The sequence below is a fragment of the Geotrypetes seraphini genome, chromosome 5 (assembly GCF_902459505.1).
Source record: "Geotrypetes seraphini chromosome 5, aGeoSer1.1, whole genome shotgun sequence".
In the NCBI taxonomy this organism is placed as follows: domain Eukaryota; kingdom Metazoa; phylum Chordata; class Amphibia; order Gymnophiona; family Dermophiidae; genus Geotrypetes; species Geotrypetes seraphini.
This window is the reverse complement of record NC_047088.1, coordinates 4,092,792-4,111,437: the sequence shown is the minus strand read 5'-3', so window position 1 is coordinate 4,111,437 and position 18,646 is coordinate 4,092,792. Positions and strand designations below refer to the sequence as shown.

Below are 18,646 nucleotides of genomic sequence, written 5' to 3'. Positions count from 1 at the left end.
TCTCTATGGCCATGTAGTTATTTGGATTGCTGTAAATCATTGCTTGTATTCTTTCAAAAGGTTTAGTTCTGACAAAAATAACTCTTAGGCAATGAAGTTTCCAGAATCTGTACAATGAATTTACATACAACAGAAGCAGCACATTCACTGAATAGGCTGAACAGCCAAGTGACCTCCAAGGACTGTGCCGAGGAGCACTAGTAGAGAAACACTGCCTAAAGATGTTACACCTAGCTTTGCTTACATATCCAATCAGGAAGTGAAGGCAGAATTTCATTTTACAGTGATATCTGGGTAGCGTTACCAGACGTCTGGATTTCCTCGGACATGTCCTCACCTTTGAGGACATGTCTGGAGGTCTGGACAGCTTTTCAAAATCCGGCACTTTGTCTGGGTTTTGAAAAGCCTCCTCTCACTTGGGTTGGGCAGTAGGCAATCCACGCATGCACGGATTGCCTCCTGCCCAACCAAAGCAGGGAGCGGGTCTAGGGTGTCCGGATTTTACAATCGTAAAATCTGACAACCCTATATTTGGGGCTCGGGAAAAAAAAGTACACACTATGGTAGAAACCACTAAGGAACTCAGAATAAGAGATTCTACTGAAGTACAGTTTGGTTTCACAGTAATTTAATATGAACAGAAATCAGACATTATACAGATAAGCAGAAGACTGAAAACATTTTGCTGACCTTAAAGTAGTCCCAGTGCTGCCTTCAATTTCTTAGTACTTGGGCAAGATGGTAGAAAAGCAAACAAGAAGAGTTCAAAAGGCAGCACAATACTTGTACTCTTGCCAAACCTTCTGCAGCACCATGCTTTTCATAACTGTGACAAACAAGCTCACAATTTAAGTACTCTGTAACATGGAGGTAACTGGTATCAAGAATCACAAGGACTCTTTAGATCCTTTCATGTAACCTTTGAAAATAGCCTTACACATCTCACACGCTTCTCCACCAAAAATGGAAAAGCTTGGAGCTCACAAAAGTTCTGTTTCTTCCCACAACCCTCCCTGGGGAACAGGCATAGAGATTCTGACATAATGATATCCAGATAAGGCTCGTCTCCAAACATGTATACTGTATATGGACAGTAAGCTTAGCTCACTCATGCTAACACCCTCTTTCCTCCCCCTACAGCATAAAATAATGAACATAATCCTGCTCAGCACCTGTTTTTGGAGTAATTTGGAATAAAATTTTAGCCTGATCCCTCTTCCTTCTGCAGCGGTTTAGGCACACATCTGCTCCAGAAAACACAGTAAGGAACCTTACAATTGTAATGCAGAACATAAGCTAGAAATGGCCTCTCCTGCTGTAGCTATGATTCGTTTTCAGTGGGAACATGTGTTTCCCATCTATACTGCTTGTGAGAACCTGCTGGAAAAAGGCCAAAATGATAACAGCTTCTTCCTCATTCTGTAGCATGCTGGTGCGTTGTGTGTCACGAGCACCAAGAATCAGGGGTTGCTCAAGGGAGAGGAGAATGTGCCATATAGAGCTCAGATTAGAGAGAGCAGCCTGTTCTCTCCAGAGTGCTTCAATTCTATAACAATTTTCTCTGTGCACACATGGTAGTTTCAGTTTCACCATAAACAAATTGCCTTAAGGAAGATGAGAACACCAGTGACTCGCTTCTGTAGCCGCTCCTCCAACCCCCCCCCAGATTTTCCCTTGTCCAATACAGAACATAATTCATTTTAATGCTGATGCTTTCTATAATTCCAAACTCACTGAACTTCCATTGAGTGGAAATGACCAACAAGTCACACAACCCCCACCCCCCCAAAAAAATACAGATACAGACTGCAAAGTTGGAAAAACAAAAGTTGAGTGCTAGTGAAGATTTAGTGTAAAAATAAATGTTATTTATGAAGAAGGGAAGGCAGGCAGGCAGATGGAAGAATTTTCTACTGGCGCACTTTTCCAGGTACATAATTCCTATCGATCATTTCTTCTTGTAAGAACATGTGAAGACAACGTTCATTCTGTGCCAGCGGATGCCCAGCTATCCTACAAGAAAATAGCAGATCATTAGTACCTTAAAAAGCACCTGTCCTGGCATGCTGAAAGAAAAAACCCTGGTGATTGTCTGGGCATTAACAGCAGTTAACGACTAAGCTCTTCTTAAAATGCTCCATGCAGATGTTGTGTCCTAGTAAAAACTGGATACAATTCCCTGTTGCCTTCAAATAGTCATTCACGGTAGAGAATGACACGGTGACAAAATTCATCACTGTTCCCGTACCCGCGGATAACCGCGGGAAACCATCTTCATGTCATTCTTTAAGGAGAGAGGGAAGAATCAGAGTATGAATGGCCACAACCACTGACCCACAAGCTTTGCTTTGAAGAATGCTGGTGTAGAATGACTGAGGTTGAAATAGACACTAGAAAATGACATGGGATTATTTCCCTTGGTTATCCGCGGGGACGGGAACGGTGATGAATTTTGTCACCGTGTCATTCTCTAATTCACAGGACCTGCTCTGACAGGGAGACAATGGTCCTCAAGGGACTGGATCTTTTGGAGGAAACATTACATAAGCTTTTAACATTTATAGTCACAAATTTAGAAATCTCTTCCTTAGCAGAGGTCGTCAGATAGTAAAAAATTCAACACATTTAAGGAGAAATAAACATGCTATATCAATTCACATAAAACCAATCCTATTCTTTATTGATACTATACAAGTAAAACAGTACAATATGCTCAGGAAGAATGTCTATCCACAGTAAATGCCTAGCATAAAAAAAAGAACCCAAACAAGTTTGGTTTCTTATGAAAATACCAACCAAATATCATCCCATTTTCCCCCTCCTAACACCCCAGGATACATGGCCCAATCCCATTCTACCATGACCATCCCTTCCATCTGGGGACAACGATCACCCCTTCTTTTCCCCCATTCATACAATACTCACGACACTTATCGCCAACTCATTCAAATCCCTAACTCCAACTTTCAAAATTTACCCCCAAAACTCGATACAAACATCATCACCTTTGGTTTATTAAATTTGAGATCTATAAGAAATAAACACCATCTAATTGACATAATACGACAACACAACCTCTCCTTCCTCTGTCTCACAGAAACATGTCTTTCTGATGGTGCCGAAGAATATCTTACTCAGTCTTGCCCGCCAGGCTATCTTTTCCTCTCCATTAATCATCAAGACAAGAAAGGTGGGAGGTCTTGCCCTAATCTATAAATCCTCCTTAAATATTCAACTACCGGTAATTCACTCAACAATCAACCAATCCTGCGAAAACCTCCAATTCAATCTTAAAGCAGACCCCTCACTAAACTTTCTTCTAATGTATCTACCCCCTCCAATTACTAGAAATTCTGGAATCTGACATCTTTGAATACTGTACCTCCAATTTAAACCCTATCATCCTAGGGGATTTCAATATCCACTTCAACTATACTACTCATCCCTTTAAGAATGATATCTTTACCTTGATCAACCACCTCAACTTAACTCCTCTGATTCAAGAACCAACTCATTCGGCGGGTTACACTTTAGACATGATTTTCATCCCTAACCTTAATAACAAAGTTCTCACTTTAGACACAAACATCTTCCTTCCTTGGACAGATCATTTGTTAATAATCTCTTCAATTGCACAAAATAAAACACAAAAGACCCCAAAAAAACAAGAGACCTCAATTAAAAAAACAAAAAAAACCTAACAACTTTCACCTTAAACTTAGGAAAATTTAGCTCCTTTAACTTAAATGAACAAATCACACTCTGGAATGCAACTACTACTACTCTGTTAGACGTCTTAGCCCCATTACAACAACTTACAATCCCTGACAATGCAAAAAGAACCTCATGGTATAATACAGAACTAAAACTATACAAAAAATAACTTCAAACTGCAGAAAGACGATGGAGACACAAGAAATCTGCCCGGACATTAAGTATATATAAAGAAAGAGCAAACTACTACAAAAAAGCAATTAACCAAGTAAAAAAGAAATACATTCCAGACTCTTGTTTTCAATTCTCAAATCTCTTAGAACCACCAATAAACGAGAAAATTCCACTATCGAATCCCCATCTGCACAAGATCTAGGCCTTTACTTTACTAAAATATTACAAATTTACGGCAACAACTCTCAAATGGAACGACGAATAACACGAACAATCAAAATACTGAAATGGCAAGCCTTCCCATAAGTAAACTATCAATCATTACGACCCCTACACTACCCAAAATAAAACACATACAGAACATGAACATCAAAGGCAATAACCTTGAAACCATTCCTCCCTTTTTTCTAAAACATCATTTCAACACCTTTGGACAATACATACACAGTATGATTCAAAAAAGCTTAGAGACCGGAACACTACCCAATTATTGGAAAACTGCAATAATATACTCCAAAATTAAAGATCGTAAAGCCTCAACATTAGACTGCTCCAACTATCACCCAATATCGAATCTCCCTTTCATAGCCAAACTCACCGAAAGAATAGTATTCAACCAGTTAAATGACTTCACAGAAAAAACAAAATGTCCTTCATCCAAACCAAACTGGATTCAGGAAACAATTCTCCACTGAACATACACTGATAGGGCTTACTACCTCTATCTCAACCTTCTCAATCAGAGAAAAACCATACTACTTATCTTGAGCTCTCTGCTGCTTTTGACACTATCGACCACCAACTCCTAATCAATCGACTGACATCCATTGGATTAGCAGATACTTCACTGGACTGGTTTATCTCATTCTTCTCTAACCGTTCCTCCAAAGTTCATATTACTCAAACAACCTCAGAACAGCTAAAGTCGGATTTTGGTATACCTCAAGGATCTATTCTTTCTCCTCTTCTCTTCAAACATCTTCACCTCCCCGCTTCTTACCATTGCACAATCAATCGGTTTCACAGTTTTCAGTTACGTGGACGATATTCAACTACTACACTACATAGACCCAAACAACTCTCACGACATTCAGAGTATAAACAATAAATTAGAAATGATCACACAATGGCTAACTTCGAATATGCTGTTCCTAAATCCTGAAAAATCTAATAATGGATTGGTCTTATCGGCCACCAAAAATAAAACTCTTGTCTCCCCATCCTTTTCAAATCTATCCCTCTTAGAATAACAAGTACAAAGATTCTTGGAGTAATCATCAACGACAAGCTTTCCTTCCATCAACAGATAAGTTCAGTCATCAGGAAATGATTTTATAAACTAAGAATGATAAGATCAGTTATGAGCTTACTCGAACCCGCCTCTCTCAATATACTATTACACAACTTGACTATTGCAATTCCCTATACCACAGAATCACTCAAAAAGAAATAAGAAGATTACAAATTATACAAAACACGGCAGTGAAACTAATTCATAATGCAAAAAGGTTCGACCATGTTACCCCTTCCTCATAAAATCCCATTGGTTACCAATCACACATTGAATCGCATACAAGATTTTACTACTGTACTTTCTTTCAAAACAAACCTTACACATACACCCAGGTTTATCGATAGACTATTAATTCCTCATTGTCCAACTAGAACCCTTCAATCAGGCAATCAGCATCTTTTAGTGACCCCTTTCCCCGCGATATATATTCTATGACACCACTAGGAAAAAAATCTTTTCAGTTACAGCACCTACAGCCTGGAATTCCCTGCCCTCACATCTCCGGAAAGATATGCCTTTAGATAAATTTAAATTCAACTTTAAAACTTTCCTTTTTAAAGATGACTATGAGCAGTAACCATTAGACTGTAAGATGAAGAAGAGCCTACCCCTCATGTGCTGACCCTTTTATGGTCTCCTCTCCTTTAATAAATTGTATTTCTCCCCTAATCCTTCTGTCTCCTTCATGTCAATTTAGTCTAATTGTTTAATGTCTTCCCCTTGATTTTAATGACTATGATTCTGTGAACCGCTTAGATGTTGATAATGCTGCTTTGTTTAGCACGTTATTCACTTCTTGTGCTGTAACCACCACCTTTTTACGCTGCCCCTAAATTGTGATCAAGAGGCTAAAAGAAAACAGCCAGCAATACCTGATATTTGTTCGGCATAGGGCCACCAATATCTCTTTAAATTCCTGGCATCTTTTTAAGAGCAGAAAGGTCCTGAAAGATATCTACTTTGTGATTAACATAGAAACATAGAAGATGATGGCAGATAAGGGCCATAGCCCATCAGGTCTGCCCACTCTACTGACCCACCCCCAAGTCTACTATTTTAGGGATCCCACTCCTGGTGACAGGTTCCCTTGGCTTAACCCTCTAAGGGATCCCACATGGGCATCCCATTTGCTCTTAAATTCTTGCACGCTGTTTGCCTCGATCACCTGCACCGGGAGCTCGTTCCAAGGATCAACCACTCTCTCGGTGAAGAAATATTTCCTGGTGTCGCCATGAAATTTCCCACCCATGAGTTTGAGCAGATGCCCTCTTGTGGCTGAGGGTCCTTTGAGAAAGAGAATCTCTTCTTCCATCTCGATACGGCGGTAATATACTTAAACGTCTCGATCATGTCTCCACTCTCCCTACGTTCCTCGAGTGAGTACAGCTGCACATTTTTCAGCCTTTCCTCATACGATAGATCCTTGAGCCCCGAGACCCGAGACCATACTGGTGGCCATCCGCTGCACCGACTCTACTCTCAGCACATCTTTTCAGTAGTGTGGTCTCCAGAATTGCACACAGTATTCCAAATAAGGTCTCACAATGGTTCTGTATAATAGCATTATGACTTCAGGCTTCCAGCTGACGAAACTCCTGCGGATGCAACCTAACAACTGTCTTACCTTAGATGAAGCCTTCTCCACATGATCAGCAGTTTTCATGTCTGCGCTGATGATCACTCCCAAGTCTCGTTCTGTTGAAGTTCTCACCATTCAAGGTGTAAGTTCTGCACGGATTTCTGCTGCCGAGGTGCATGATCTTGCATTTCTTAGCGTTGAAGCCCAGCTGCCAGGTCGAGGACCAAAGCTCCAACCAGTACTCCTTGTTCTTTGGCTTTTCTCCACATTGCTTCCTTGTCTTTGTAGCAGTGCAACAAGCCATAGCGTCTCTCGGGAGATCTTTATTTTTTGGTCCCAGTGCTCTGCGAGTCTTATCCACTTTAATTGGAGTAATTTTCCCTCCATCTGTCATCTCCCCAGGTTCCATCACTCTGTATAAATCTGTTGCACAACCCACTCAACATTTTGGTACAGTTATGTACCAGAGATCTCTCTGATCCTTATATTTTGCTGCTGGGACCTATTTTCTAAGTCTTCCATATACCATTTTGTACATCATTATGGACTGTTTGGGATATGTGCAGTACAGTGTTCTCCCCAGAAATTTTTTCCAGCCGGGTGGCATGAAAAAGTAGCCGGGCAGGGCGGGATGGGGAAATTTGGTGGTGGGGAAAATGAAAAGGTACTTTTACTAAGGCTTGCTAGCCATTTTAACACACGCTAAACGCTAACTTGTCCATTATAGTTTATGGATGCGTTAGCGTTTAGTGTGCGCTAAAATAGCTAGCACGCCTTAGTAAAAAGAACACTAAATGTGCACTATTTTTATTAGTTAATTGTTATTAATTATTTTCCAATGCTCAATATGACTTTCTTTTTTAAGGTTTGACACTTAGGCAGTGTTCCAGTAGCATTTAAGCCACCCTTGAAAAAAAGTAATGCAGATCCTCTTATTCCGAATAACTAATGACCAGTATCAAACCTTCCATTTCTTTCAAAACTACCGTACTTCAAACTCAAGTTGAATCAGTTAATGCTTTGCATCCCCGGCAATCTGTGTTTTAAGACACAGCACAGACACAGTAGTTCCTGCCTTAGGACTCTTTCTACAAAGCTGCGATAGCAATTCTGCCACAGCAAATGCACTGAAGCCCATAGGAATTGAATGGTCTTTGGTACATTTGCCATGGGAGAATTGCTACTGTGGCTTTGTAAAAGGGACCCTTACTTAGTGAACTCCATACTAATCACCTAGAGATCAATGTTTCTCAACTTCTTCAAGCCAAGTACCCCCTAAGTCTAACAAATACCAACTGAGTACCTCAGTCCAAGCTCCTTCCCTGACCCCACTGTACAACCATTAAAATACTCCTCCCCAATGTCAAAATTATAAAAAGCCTATTAATACAAAAATAATAATAATGCAAAATACATTTATAAGTCCAACTTTAAAAGCAAGGATAAGCCTCCCCCAATACACCCCCAAACAATAAGATGTATAATCTAGAAAAGTGTTTCTCTACAGCACTGCAACTGCATCAATAAACCCAGGACTACCATACATTCTTCAAGCATCCAGTCCCTACTCTATTAAATAACACCAGTTACGACCCTCCCACTGCAAAATCATTTTTTTTTTTGGGGGGGGGAGCAAGATCGCAACGGTTCTTAGTCATTCGTGCGCGGGACTTGAGCGCACCGACATTTCAGCACAGACAAATCAGCACAAGACTCCAGCAGGCCGCCTAAAAGTTACTTTTAAAGAGCTCCGACGTGGGGTGTGAGTGGGGAGTGGGGAACCCCCCCCCCCCCAGTTTACTTCATACTGTTCGAGCAAAAAATATGAAGTGGGAAGATTCCCCCCCCCCCACACCCCCATCAGAGCTCTTTAAAAGTAACTTTTTAGGCAGCGCGCTGGGGTCTTGCGCCGATTTGTCTGTGCTGAAATGTGGGCGCGCCGAAGTCTCGCGCGCTTTTGTCCTATCACCGGTCGGAAGTAGCTTTCACTATGTTTTATGTTCCCAAATACCTGTAAACATAAATAAATAAATGTGCTTAGACTTAGAGACTTGTGTGTTTAAAGTCAAGGATTGAATGGAAAGAGTTAATCCTAAATACCAGAATGTCACAGGCAAATAATGAATTAGTTTAGTCACAGTGGCACTCGGTGTCTCACCTCCTGGGGCTCCGGCTGTAAACGGCCTTGGGCTAGTTGTGTCTGGTTAGCGGTTCAGGGCTTGTGGGCGCTGCCAGACCCAAGCTGCAGTGGGCAACAGGAGCCGGGCAGCCAGAGCCATGGCCGTCGTGATTCCAGCCCTGGTGCCGGGCATCTTACACCTCCTCTTCCCCCGGTAGCCACTTGACTTGACTTGACATTGACAAACCAATGCTGAGCAGGAGCTGCCGAAAGCCTTGCACCGTCAGCGAGCTGTTGTCGCCGTAGCGTGTGAAAAGCACGTGCAACTGCCGCCGCTGAGCCAGCAACGCCCGCTCCCGGTCCACGGCCAACTCTAGCTCTACACTGTTTCCGCCACCGGCCGCGCAACGAGAACAAGGGCAGAGAGATGAGCATCGACAAAATCAGCCCTGCCCAGCCGCCCCTTCCCTCCCAACTCACACATCCGTCGGCAAAGTCGCTAGGCAAATCGTAAGCTTCCCTCCATAGGTCAGCGACAGAGGGAAACTTGCAATTTGCTTCGGGCCTTCCTCGTTGCCGGGTCCTGCCTTCGCGGAAACAGAAAGTAGGCATGACCCGGCAGCGAGTTGTAAGCTTCCATCCGTCGTTGACCGATCTCCTGCCTTAGCCCGCAGCGAACTCATGCTTCGGGGCTCTAAGGTGTGTGTGCTGGCTTCCCTTCTCTTCTCCCCCCCCCCCCCGGATGTAACTTCCGGTTTCGAAGGGAAGAGAAGGGAAGCCGGCACACATACCTTAGAGCTCCGAAGCATGAGTTCGCATCTCCAAGCCGGTGAGAGGTGGTTTTTTGGGGGGGGATTTTTTTTTACATTGAGCAGCGGCAGCTGCAGGATTCCCGATAGATGACAGCTGGGCGGTCATCTAAATTAGGCGGGCGGAGCGCCCGGCTAAAAGGCCCTGGGGAGAACACTGCAGTACATAAATATACATTTGTATGGAGCATTTGATTGATAAATTAGAGGTGTTTCCAGCGGCAATTCTTTGGGCTATTTTTGGGCTACTCCGACTACAATTGGGCTACTTTTTGCTATGAGTTTGGTTGGAAAATTTTTTGCCATCCAGCAACCCTGTTTAGGTATCTAATTTTTCATTATTTTAAAAGGCAATACTAATTGAGAAATGGTTTACAAACAGGATAACCGGATGGTTCTAAGTCAGCAAAAAAAAAGAGACAACACAGCCTATGATTTCTCTTCCTGGATTGCAGGAGTAGCTTAACAATAGTGGGCTGAGAACCAGGGGAGGCAGGTTCAAATTCCACTGCAGTTCCTTATAACCTTAGGGAAGCCACTTAAACATATCGCCTCAGACAAACTTAGATGCAAGCCTCTCTGGATAAATGAAAATACCTTTGTTGAAAAAGGTACGAGTCTATTCAGCCCTCTCCCCAAAGTGTGCTTAGTTGACCCTAATGAAAAACACAGCTGTAAATCTCTAATCAAACCCAGGACCAGCTCAGCTGCTATCTGAGATGCTAGAGCCATCTGGTCACGTGCTCCAAATTCATGTGACAGATGCGGCAGGACAACAGGGGCGCAGAAGCCAACGTCACCCCTTGCCAAGAAAGAAAAAAAAAAACTGCAAAAGACTTAGCCAGAACTCACTTCTTTATAAAACATCCGAAATGCAACATACCAGCACAGCCGAAGAGAACCAGCACCACCAGCGTCCAACAGCAACCCGAGCATTGCCAACCCTGAATCTATCCAACCGCCATTAAAATAAAGGAAGAGAGAGCGTAGGGGCTGACGGGAGCTTGTGGGGTGCGGACAAAGACAGCTCAGCTCAGAGCACGCTCCAACTAGAACAAAACAAGGGGGCTGTGGAGGCAATGCGTTCCGTTACTGTAACCTAGCAGTTCATCCTTTCAGTCCCAGCGATACACGGGGAGCACCTCGCCCAGTCTGGAAAGGTAACACTGCCTGGTCTGTTACCGAAGTTGCTAATGTTTGAGGTTCAGACGGAACATAAAGAACAAACCTTGATAGGCAGATCTGCAGCTGTCATCTCGCAATGTCATGCGAAATGACAGCCGGGCACTCACCTAAATTAGCCGGGCAGAGCACTGCAAACAATGAATATAATGTACTTTATTTATCAAGATTTGATTATTTACAACTTTGTGTATGTCATAAATTTGAGACAATCTAAAAAAAACAAACCACTCCTTTTTCATGCAAAAAGTAATGGCCACTCATTATGAAATACAATCCTCTTGTGCAATTTAAAACAGATCTACTACTACGTTTTCTACCACCATCCACTCGCGTTATCTGCAAGAAAAAAAACAAACAAACCCCAACTGTACCGGGCTGTATGGTGAATATACGGTAAATGTTAATTTTTTGGACCCCCTGAAACCCATCCATGGACCCCAGGTTAAGAACCCCTGATCTAGACTGGTTAACAAAGAAAAGATATTCATACCAGACCAAGGAAGGCAAGAACTCTAACCCCTCTGCCACGCTCCCCAGGTTATCAGGCAACCAACTTTCTGCCAATCCCCTGTGCTTACACCAATATAAGATCAATAAAGCCAACCTAATCAAGGACTGGCTCACAGAGGAACAACTTGGCTGTTTATTCCTAACAGAATCATGGCTACCATCAGCAAAAGACCTGATCTTTAAAGACCTCTACCCGCCAGGTTATAAAATCATACCACTATGCAAGAAAAATAAAACAAGGAAGCAGCTTAGCAATCATACTGAAACAATTCATTGAATTCACAATGCCGTATATACTCTAATATAAGTCGATCCGAGTATAACACGAGGTACCCTCCCCCCCAAAAAAAAGGAGGAAAAAAGGTTGACTCAAATATAAGTCAGTGAGGGGGTAATATTCATGTACCCTGCCAGGATCTCACGAGTCCCGCGAGAACTTGGGGCAGCCATTCAGCAAGCGGTTCAACGCCAGGCAGGAGCGAGGAGAGCTTGCTCATGCCAGGTACACCGCTGGGCCGGGCGAACTTGAGGCAGCCATTCAGGGAGGGGCTCAGCATGGGGCAGGAGTGTGGAAAGCTCACGCCTGCCCGATACACTGCTAGGCCACCAGAGATTCAAAAAGGTACATGGGGGGAGGCAAAAAAAAAAAAAAAAATTGGCAGAGTCAGCTAGGACAGGAGGGATCCTTCCTGTCTCAGCCAACCCCAGCAGAGGCCTGCAACAAGTCCAGGAGGGGGTGGTGGGCAATGACCCGAATATAAGCCGAGACTCATTTTTGGGCCATTTTTTGCTCCCAAAATCTCAGTTTATATTATAGCACAGGGGTGCCCACACTTTTTGGGCTTGCGAGCTACTTTTTAAATGACCAAGTCAAAATGATCTACCAACAATAAAATTTAAAAAAAACACAAAGCACACTGTATGCATAGAAAATGTTAATCATCATTCCTATTCCAGGGTTTTTCAAAGAGGTCAAAGCAGATGACTCTATGCACTATCACCTCAGTAACAACCATACAAAAATAGACAAATATACCCCCTCCCTTTTTACTAAACCACGATAGCAGTTTTTAGCGCAGGGAGCTGCGCTGAATGTCCAGCGCTGCTCTCGACGCTCATAGGCTCCCTGCGCTAAAAACCTCTATTGCGGTTTAGTAAAAGGGGACCTTAGTGTAAAAAGCACAGTTACTTACCGTAACAGGTGTTATCCAGGGACAGCAGGCATATATTCTCACATGTGGGTGACGTCATCTACGGAGCCCCGATGCGGAAGCATTTTCAAGCAAACTTGATTGAAGATTTAAGTTTGCTCTGCTGCTCCACGCATGCGTGCCTTCCTGCTCCACTAGGGGGTGCATCCCCTCGTGGTCTCCAGTTCACTTAACTAGCCAAGAAGCCAACCTCGGGGAGGTGGGTGGGTTGTGAGAATATCTGCCTGCTGTCCCTGGATAACACCTGTTACGGTAAGTAACTGTGCTTTATCCCAGGACAAGCAGGCATGATATTCTCACATGTGGGTGACCTCCAAGCTTACTGCAGAGGGATGGAGGGAAGTTGGCAATTTAAGCAAATAGATTTCGCAACACCGATTGGCCGAATCGGCCATCGCTTCTGGACAGGGAGTCCAGGCAGTAGTGGGAGGTGAAGGTATGAACCGAAGACCATGTGGCAGCCTTGCAGATTTCCTCAATAGGTGTTGACCTGAGGAAGGCTACGGAGGCTGCCATCGCTCGGACTTTGTGTCCCGTTACTCGACCATTCAGCGCGAGACCAGCCTGAGCGTAGCAAAAGGAGATGCAATCGGCCAACCAGTTGGACAAGGTGCGTTTGGAAACTGGGTGACCTAACCGGTTTGGGTCGAAGGACAAAAACAGTTGTGGGACTTTCCGGTGTGGCTGAGTGCGTTGGAGGTAAAAGGCCAACGCTCTTTTGCAGTCAAGAGTGTGGAGCGCCACTTCTCCGGGGTGAGAGTGGGGCTTGGGGAAAAACACAGGTAAGACAATGGACTGATTTAGATGGAAATCAGACACTACTTTAGGTAGGAACTTTGGATGGGTGCAGAGTACCACCTTGTCGTGATGGAATACCGTGAAGGGTGGGTCCGCTACCAGGGCTTGTAGCTCACTAACCCGCCGTGCGGACGTGAGTGCAAGTAGGAAAATTACCTTCCAAGTGAGGAATTTTGGATGGCATTTGTCTAGGGGCTCAAATGGAGGTTTCATTAGTTGAGCCAGAACCACGTTAAGGTCCCAAACCACCGGGGGAGGTTTGAGAGGGGGGTGGACGTTCAGCAGGCCCTTCATGAAGCGAGTGACTAAGGGATGGAGCGAGAGGGCTTTCCCTTCCAGGGGCTGATGAAAGGCCGCAATCGCACTGAGGTGTACTCGAATGGAGTTGGTCTTTAGGCCGGAATGAGATAGTTGAAGTAGATAGTCAAGGACCAGGGGGACGGGGACCGACACCGGGTCCTGGCTGTGGGAGGAGCACCAGGTTGAGAATCTGGTCCACTTTTGGGAGTAGCAGGTTCTCGTCGAGGTTTTTCTAGAGGCCTCCAATATCTCCTTGACTGATTGAGACACGGGGAGAGCAGTCAGGGGGAGAGAAACCAAGCATTCAGATGAAGAGATTGAAGATTGGGATGTAACAGTGAACCCTGACCCTGTGACAGTAGAGAGGGAAACAGAGGCAGAGGCAGTGGATCTCTGACACTGAGTCGAAGTAGAAGGGAAAACCACGGCTGGCGTGGCCAGCGAGGGGCAATCAGGATCAGGGTGGCTTGTACCGTTTTCAGGTGGATAAGCGTCCGCAGTATCAGAGGGAACGGCGGGAACGCGTACAGGAACCTTCCCTCCCAATCGAGGAGGAAGGCGTCGGCCTCGAGCCGGTCCGGGGAGTATATCCGGGAGCAGAAGAGAGGCAGCTTGTGGTTGTGAGGGGACGCGAACAGGTCTATTTGAGGCGTCCCCCACCGTTCGAACACTCCTCGTAGGGCCTGAGAGTGTAGTGACCACTCGTGTGGCTGGAGGAGGCGGCTGAGTCTGTCCGCCAGGCAGTTTTGTTCTCCTTGTATGTACACCGCCCGAAGGAAGGTGTTGTTGGAGATTGCCCATTTCCAGAGGCGCAGAGCTTCCCGGCAAAGGGGCCAAGATCCTGTGCCCCCTTGTTTGTTTACGTAGTACATCGCTACTTGATTGTCGGTTCGGATGAGAACCACTCGGTCGCGGAGCAGATGTTGGAAGGCTACTGCTGCGAGGTAGATGGCCCGAAGTTCTAGCACGTTGATGTGGCAGCGTCGGTCTTGTGCTGACCACATTCCTTGGGTGCGCAGGCCGTCCAGATGGGCTCCCCAAGCGTACTCCGACGAGTCCGTGGTGAGTACCTTGCTGTGGGGTGGGGTGAGGAAGAGCAAACCTTTGGAAAGATTTGAAGAGTCGGCCCACCAGCGGAGCGATCGTTGCAATGAAGTAGTCACTGTCACTGAGTGGTCGATCGGGTCCCGGTCTTGACGCCATTGAGACGCCAGGGTCCATTGAGGGATTCTCAGATGGAGGCGGGCGAAGGGTGTGACATGGACGGTGGAGGCCATGTGGCCCAGGAGGATCATCATCTGTCGGGCTGATACTGAGGTCAGCCGAGAGATCCTTCGGCTCAGACTTACTAACGCCTCCAGGCGCGGAGGGGGGAGGAAGGAACGGAGGCGAACCGTGTCCAGCGTGGCCCCGATGAACTGTAGGGATTGTGAGGGGCGTAGTTGAGATTTTGGGAAGTTTATTTCGAACCCCAGACTTTGTAGATAGGTAATAGTCTGTTGGGTCGCTGAGATAGCCCCTTCTTTGGACGGGGCTTTGATTAGCCAGTCGTCCAGGTACGGGAATACCTGGAGGCCCTGGGAGCGTAAGGTTGCTGCTACCACCACGAGGCACTTGGTGAAGACCCGAGGTGATGATGCTAGTCCGAAGGGGAGGACTCGGTATTGTAGGTGCCAGTCCCCTACTTGGAAACGCAAAAACTTGCGGTGAGCGGGGTGCACTGGGACATGTGTGTACGCCTCCTTGAGATCGAGGGAGCAGAGCCAGTCGCCCTCGTCGATCAGGGGGTAGAGTGTTGGTAGTGAGAGCATCCGAAACTTTTCCCGTACCAGGAATTTGTTGAGGCGTCTCAAGTCTAGTATTGGGCGTAGGTCTCCCGTTTTTTTCGGTACCAGAAAGTAACGGGAGTAGAAGCCCTTCCCCCGTTGGTCGGGGGGGACCTTCTCCACTGCTCTCAGGCGAAGCAGAGCTCGAGCTTCGGAGAGGAGTAGAGGTAGCTGAGTCCTGTTGGGAGGGCAATTCCTTGGGGGGTTGTCCGGGGGAATGGCCCGAAAGTTGAGAGAGTACCCTGATGAGATCACGCCAAGGACCCATGCGTCCGTCGTGAGTTGTTCCCAGCGAGGGTAAAAGGCTTTGAGTCGACCTCCGATGGGAAGGTGGTCTGGGACTATGGCGGAGGGGGCCCGCCCCCTTCCGCGTGTCCCGTCAAAAGGACGGGGATGGTTTGGTGGTCGCGGGCGGTTGGGACTTGGGCATGGCCCTGTGATGGGCTTGCGGACGTCTGGGTGGGGGCCGCGAGAAAGCAGGGGTGGACTTTTGTGGGTAGCGGCGCGGAGGGGCCCTGTATGGCCTGGGCGCTGGCGGTTTGGGCTTTTGCCGGACAAGGGAGGCAAATGAGCGTTCATGTTCGGAGAGGCGTTTTGTCGCCGCCTCGATAGTGTCATCGAACAATTCCTTTCCCACGCAGGGGAGGTTTGCTAACCGGTCCTGTAAGTTGGGGTCCATGTCGACCAGGCGCAGCCAAGCTAGTCGGCGCATGGCGATAGCGAAGGCAGCTTCTCTGGAGGAGAGTTCGAAGCCATCGTAGGCCGCGTGGAATAGATGAAGGCGCAGGTTGGAGAGGGACTCTAAAAGCAGGCCGAACGTTTCCTGTCGGGAGGCCGGTAGGTCAGTCTCAAAGGCTCTCAATAGTCCAATGAGGTGTTTGAGGTATGATGTGAAGGTGAAAGTGTAGCTTTGCACCCTAGAGGCCATCATTGCGTTTTGGTATAGTCTCCTGCCGAACTTGTCCAGGGTTCGGCCTTCCCGGCCTGGGGGTACCGCTGCTGAGACACGGGACGGGTGAGCCTTTTTCAAGGAGGATTCCACCAGCAGCGATTGGTGGGAGAGCTGTGGTTGCTCGAATCCCGGATAAGGTACTGTGCGGTACTTGGCCTCCATTTTGGAGGGTACGGCTGTGACCATGTAGGGGGTCTCCAGGTTCCTGAAGAAGGCCTGTTGGAGTACCGGGTTAGGTGGTAAGCGGAGGGACTCTCTGGGCAGTGATGGCATATCCAGCTCCGCCAGGTACTCTTTAGAGTATCTGGAGTCGGACTGGAGATCTAAGTCCAATGCTTGGCCCATGTCTTGGACAAAGCGAGTGAAGGATGGGCGAGATGTCCCCGGAGCCCCGTGCGGGGTCAGGGAACGAGACCTTCGCCGGGTGGAGAAGGATAAGGAGGCTTCCCTCGAGTATCGAGGTTCATGCTCTGATCCATGCTCCGAGGTTGGGGAAGCACTGTGAGAGTGTTCCGGGGTTGTCGATCTTCGGCGTCTCGAGGAGCCCCTCGGAGACGATGCCGGGGTTAGGGGTACCGATCGATGTCGGGTTGGTGACCTCGATCCGGACTCCCTCGGAGAATGCGTCCGAGGGGGAGTTCGGAGGATACGCGGGTTGGAGAGTGATAACTCAGCCACCCTTAGTGGTCCTGTACGAGGTGTGGGGGGAACGGCCTCGTAGGGTTGGTGAACCTCGGGCCTTCTTGGAGGTACGGCGGTTCGAGGTTTCTGTCGTTCTAGCCCGACGTTTTGCCCCTCGGCGGTCCGCAGAGGGGGAATGTCTCGGGCGTCTCGGCGAGGAGTCCGAGGAGGATGGGATGCGGCGAGGATTGCGCACCTTTCCTCGAGGTTGTTCGGTGCGAGGCTCAGGTTGGTCTGGCGCATTCGAGGTCGAGGCCGATTGAAACTGGGCTATTGCAGCGGACAGCTCCGACGTGATCATCGCTCGGAGTAGGTCCTGGAAGACGGGCACGGACAGCATCGAAGGCATGTCCCCTGCCTCTGTGCGCTCCACCGGGGGCGACCTCGTATCAGAGTATTCCCGTGTGGTGGAGGCACGGCCCGAAGGCTTGGAGGGCTTAGACGGGGCTGTAAGCATGGGGCTTCCGCCATGCGTCGCCGTTGTCCCCGAGGCTGGCTTCTTCGCTGTTACAGAACCTGAAGAGGGAAGAGGGGACTTACCCGGAGCCGAGGCTTTCTGTTGTCCCGAGGACTTCGGGGTCGAGTCTCGAGGCGATGCCGAGGTTTCCGGGGCCGAGGTCAAGGCCGGGGCCGAGGCCAGGGCCGACCTCGAGGCCGAAGTGGGGGGTTGGTCCGGGGTGAAGAGATCCGCCATGCGGGCTTTTCTTCGGCGGAGGGCCCGGTTTTGGAAAATAGCGCACTGGGGGCAGGAGTCGGTTGGATGAGTCTCCCCCAGACAAAGGATGCACCGGCGATGCGGGTCTGTGAGAGAAAGAAGCCGCTCGCACCGGGTGCACTTTTTAAAGCCGGTCAAAGGCCGGGACATTAAATCGAAAGTAGCCGCGGCTCGATTAGCCACGCGGCCACGGGGACCCGGAAGCCTCCGGGTCGTTGAAAACGAAGCAGGAATCAAGTAAAAAGGTAAGGAATTCGCGCACAGCGACTTAATCGTGAAAAAACAAGAAAAAATCGCGGTGCTAGAAGGCAGTTGGGGCAGAGCCTGAAAAACACGTCTTCTAGGCTCGCGGAAAATTTTGAACTGGAGACCACGAGGGGATGCACCCCCTAGTGGAGCAGGAAGGCACGCATGCGTGGAGCAGCAGAGCAAACTTAAATCTTCAATCAAGTTTGCTTGAAAATGCTTCCGCATCGGGGCTCCGTAGATGACGTCACCCACATGTGAGAATATCATGCCTGCTTGTCCTGGGATAATATAGACAGCAGATATAAATTCAGACACATTTTGATCACTAAATTTAAAATAAAATCATTTTTCCTACCTTGTCTGGTGATTTCATGAGTCTCTGGTTGCACTTTCTTCTTCTGACTGTGCATACAATCTTTCTTCCCTTCTTTTAGCCTGTATGCTTCCTCTCCTCCAGACCTCATTCCTTCCCCCAACTTTTCCTTCCTCTTCCCTGCCCTCTTTTTCTCTCTGCCTCCCTTTCTTTTTTT

The 18,646-nt window shown here is 47.2% G+C and overlaps 1 protein-coding gene across 2 annotated transcripts in view; it reads right to left on the bottom strand.

The window, feature by feature from the left end:
• Positions 1–606: 606 nt before the first annotated feature.
• The window catches only part of SNX12 (sorting nexin 12), a 60,226-nt gene continuing 42,186 nt past the window's right edge, over positions 607–18,646 (bottom strand). For both annotated transcript variants that reach the window (XM_033946146.1, XM_033946145.1), the window contains exon 4: positions 607–2,013. In XM_033946146.1, the coding sequence (XP_033802037.1) occupies positions 1,911–2,013 (103 nt within the window). In that variant the 3' untranslated portion in view covers positions 607–1,910. The remainder of the gene's footprint in view (positions 2,014–18,646) is intronic.